Source organism: Cryptomeria japonica, chromosome 10 (assembly GCF_030272615.1).
Source record: "Cryptomeria japonica chromosome 10, Sugi_1.0, whole genome shotgun sequence".
In the NCBI taxonomy this organism is placed as follows: domain Eukaryota; kingdom Viridiplantae; phylum Streptophyta; class Pinopsida; order Cupressales; family Cupressaceae; genus Cryptomeria; species Cryptomeria japonica.
Genome location: NC_081414.1, coordinates 196,259,138 through 196,263,636, shown reverse-complemented (window position 1 = coordinate 196,263,636; position 4,499 = coordinate 196,259,138). Strand labels below are relative to the sequence as shown.

Here is a 4,499-nt window from a genome sequence, read left to right as displayed (position 1 = left end):
TATATTGTGACAATTAGAGTGCTATTTAGATGATTAAAAATCTAGTGTTCCATGGTCGGACTAAACACATTGACATCCAACACCACTACATTTGTCAATTGGCTCAACAAGGCTTGGTTGAGCTTGTATATTGTCCCACTACAATACAAATTGTTAATATTTTGACAAATCCTCTTGTTCATGATCACTTTTAAACACTTCAAAGTTTACTTGGTGTTTTCACAATGTTCTTTATGGGGGAGAAATGGGATAAACTAATGAAATTTTTTTCTTATCTTTTTACAATGTTGAATACGGGAGCGAATATATGATAAGAAGCATTATTGTTTGTGTTAGAAGACAATTTTGGAGGTTAGTTATTGTTAGCAGGTAGCTATTTAGATTAGTTGGATCTGAATGTGAATCCCATTGTATAATGTGTAGTTTGAATCAATTAATTTAAATAAGGATTTTTGGGTGTCATCCAATTATCTCTACATCTTTGTGTGTTGATGATATGTAGGTCCCATCATTATGATTTTTATTTTCCATTGTTTTATGCCTTCATGCCTCTCTATTGCCACATCACAATTCACAAACCCAACACTCCCATGGAGCTCCTTGCAAACTTTAATATCTACCTCTTCATCGGTGTCAATTATGTACACAAACACCTTTTGCCTCACATTTCCTTGTCATGGTTGCACCTATACCATTTTATCCACATGTCACTATTGTCAGTTTGCCTTCAGATCTGGTCATCCTATACCATACCCACTCAAATCTATTGAGTACACCAACATAAAGTAAAACTAGACAAATCCAAATCCATAAGAATTAAACCATACAAGAAGTAAAATGCAAGAAAAAAAACATAAAAACATTTTTCCAATAAAAAATTACCCTAAGCATGCCATTAGAAAAGTCTACCTCTTCTCAAACTATTCTTATGCTCTTAGTTTTGTATACTTTTATAAATTGTATAAGAAATGACTTTTATATAGACCTCCATTGTGCCTCTCTTGTTTGAAGCCTCTTATTCAACGCTCTCTTACACCATTGGTGATACTAGATTAGTAAAATCAATGAAGAAAGTCATACTAAATTGATAAGTCTAAAAATGAGAGATGAACAAGTCAAATCAATATTCTCCAACTACTCCAATTTAATTGCGGCCTTTAATTTGTCAAATGTTCTTTCTAATTGTCATTGGACACATTACACAATCAAAGAAATATTAAAAATATGGTAAGTATATTCAGTTTTCCAAAAAAAACATGCATATTAGGCATATAAATGAGCCTAGACTAAAAAACTAAGAGGTTGTGGTATTTTTGTGGGTTATTAGTCCCACCTACCTATATCAATGGGGGTTCACATTTTTCGCTTAATGGTAGTGCATTAGTGCTACACAAGATGCATATCAGTGATCCGTTTTGTGTGATGCCTCTTATAAACCTAGGTGTCTTTACATCAATTGCCCCACTTCAAGATATCCAAAAACTATCACTAACATTGTGCACTTTGAAATAAGAAATATGTAGTGGATGCAACACAATTTGTGTAGAAAACATTGTAAGAAATCGACATGGTTTCCAATTGAAGCTTTGAAAAAACACTAGATTTTTTATTGATATTAAGAATATAAAGTAAGAGTATTAAGGAAAGCTCTGACCCTTTTTATTATTGAAAATATAACTTATTATTGACAATGTTATATCTCTCTAATGACGAGGCGGATCTTTGAAGGTTACAATATCTCGCCCATGAACAGAAAAACCCCCATCGACTATAAGATTATGTCCATTGATGTAGGAAGCCTCATTAGATGCTAGAAACAAGAAAGCATTGGCCACATCATCAACAGTAAGCTTCCTTCCATTAGTAGCATTCCTCTGCATCTCATCCTCAAGGACCTCCTTAGGGCACATCCCATTAGACACCTCATCAAGCCATTCCTCAATCATCTTTGTCACAATCCCAAAGGATGAAACGGCATTCACACGTATTCCTACCTTTGCCAACTCAACTGCACCGCTCTTCATCAAACCCAACAGAGCATTCTTGGAAGCCATGTAACCATGAGAGGCATTATCAGTCTTAATCAGTCCCAAAACACTGCAATTGAAGAGTATGGAACCAGAATTGCGTGGAACCATGACCCTTGCAGCATGCTTCATTCCTAACATAGCCCCCGTAACATTCACTGCCATCACTCTTTCCCAAGTCTCAACTGAGACCTCTGTGATGGAATTACCATGAGCATGCAACATACCCGCATTGTTCACCATGATATCTAGACGCCCCTTCTCCTCCACTGCTCGATCTACGACCCCTTTCACATGGGTCTCTATTGCCACATCGCACTTCACAAATGAGGCATGCCCATGGAGCTCTTGGCAAACTTTAACCCCTGCCTCTTCATCGATGTCAGCAATGTACACATAAGCACCTTCTGCCACAAATTTCCTTGCGGTGGCTGCACCTATGCCATTTGATCCACCTGTCACTATTACTACTTTGCCTTCAAATCTCCTCATCCTATACCATCCATACCCACTCAAATCTATCGGTTACATATAGAGATGGTAAAGCCCAACAAATCTATATCATAAGCATCACCATACAAGAAGTGAAAAGCAAGAGAAAAACATAAAAAGTATTCTTACCCTGAGCAAGCCATAAGAAAACTTTGCTTCTTCTTAAACTGTTCGTCTGCTCCTAGCTTTGGCTATTTCTGTAAATTTTATGAAAAATGAGTGTTATATATACATCCATTGTGACTCTCAAGTCTAAAACCTCTTATTCTACGATGAGTCAGAAGCCTCTTATTCTACGATCTCGCCTTACCTACCCATTTCGTACGTCACTGATATTAAAAGGACTAATGAAAGTCCTAGGAAATTGATGAACAAGTGAAGCCAACTGATTCTCTTAGGCCCACTTTAATTGGATACTCTTATTTGTGTGCTTTCGATTGTCATTGGACCTCAAAAGTCATTACATAATTAAGGAAAATATTCAAAACATGGTAGGTGGAAATGATTATCCAAAGAAAACCATGTGCACATTTTCTCTAAGTCCAATCTAATTACCAAACTATGTTAGACTAAATGACTAAGAGAGGTTGTTGAAGGTTTGAATGGTGCATAAGGATGGAATCATCAATTTTGAAAAAAAAATCTTTAAAGTCTTTCTTGACTTATGTCTTCTAGAACACTTTCATATATAGTATACATGAAGAAATCTTATTTTGGAATATGATAAGGCTTACAAACAACTTGATAGAGGATGTTGTCCACTCAATCCTTTTTAACTTTTTCATGGTATAACTTTTATTGGATGTTGTCCTTTCAAACCGCTTTTCCATAATTTTTTGCATTGAATGACAATGTATTAAATCCAAAACTAAGAAGACATTTTTTTATTATGTCACTGTTTACACATGAAACCATATTTGTCGATATTCGATGTGCTTTGAATTTGGAGCCCCATGCTATGCATTAGGCATGCTAAATTGATTTGTGGAATCTATGGATACTAACCAACCCACTTTTGGTGCTACTTGTATGTTGCCCCACCTCAAAGTTTCACCAATTCACAATCATATTGAAGGCTTACCCTTTTTCTCTTGCTTTGCAATTGCACATAGCAAAACTTTACCACTAGAATTAAGTTGTAAATAATCATATTACTAAAGGTGCTCAAATTAAAGCCCATCTTCATTAGCTAAACATTAGAGACTAAGTCCTCATGATTTAGAATTTGTGATAGTAGATAAAATTATGTGAAGCAATTAAACTCAAAGGGTATTAAAAATTGGAAAACACAAAACTAAACATCAATGAATGACCATTAAATCGAGTATATAAAAAATAATGAGAGTAAAAGGCGATAGGTTATTTTCTAATATATGTTGATTGTGTTTTAGTTTTTATGTACATGACATGTTGCTCGGTACCATGTTGGCATTATAGATAACCTCTTAGTACAATACGACTTAATACATTTTACAAGAAAGTATAAATAAATTTATGATATAAGCTTACCTTTACCACGCCATGAGAAAACTCTGCCTCTACTTAAATTGTTCCTTTACTCTTGGTTTTGGCTCTTTCTACAAATTGTAAAAGAAATGCAAGCGACAAATGAGTTTTATATACACCTCTCTTTTCTCCACCAAGTCTTTTCCAATTAACTTCGTGTTCAACAATAAAATGAATGCTCTCTACTTTGTTGGCATTTTGCATAGAGATTGCATTGATGATATATTGTCATTGATGTCAATTGAACCGGTAATGGTATTCTTGTTATTGTTGATATTGCCTAGTAACCAGTTAGAAGAGCAGCTAGTAATTGGTTAGAAGAGCTTTGTGGAAGATGTTGTAAACCGGTATGTAAAGTTTGTGAGTTGAACCGGTGTAAAGGGTTAAACCTTTCTAAGCAATGTAATCGGTAAACCCTATCAGTTGTTAAACCCTAACCGATCAAGTTTGATGGTTTATTATCTGATAAGCGGT

General features: G+C 35.1%; 1 protein-coding gene across 1 annotated transcript; it reads right to left on the bottom strand.

Moving 5' to 3' along the window:
• Positions 1-1,637: 1,637 nt before the first annotated feature.
• Positions 1,638-2,789, bottom strand: LOC131079122 (secoisolariciresinol dehydrogenase). The gene is made up of 2 exons (XM_058017003.2): positions 2,649-2,789; positions 1,638-2,520 (listed from the first exon to the last, which is right to left on the bottom strand). The coding sequence occupies exons 1-2, from the start codon at positions 2,660-2,662 to the stop codon at positions 1,704-1,706; spliced, it is 831 nt and encodes a 276-aa protein (XP_057872986.2). The 5' UTR covers positions 2,663-2,789; the 3' UTR covers positions 1,638-1,703.
• Positions 2,790-4,499: the final 1,710 nt, after the last annotated feature.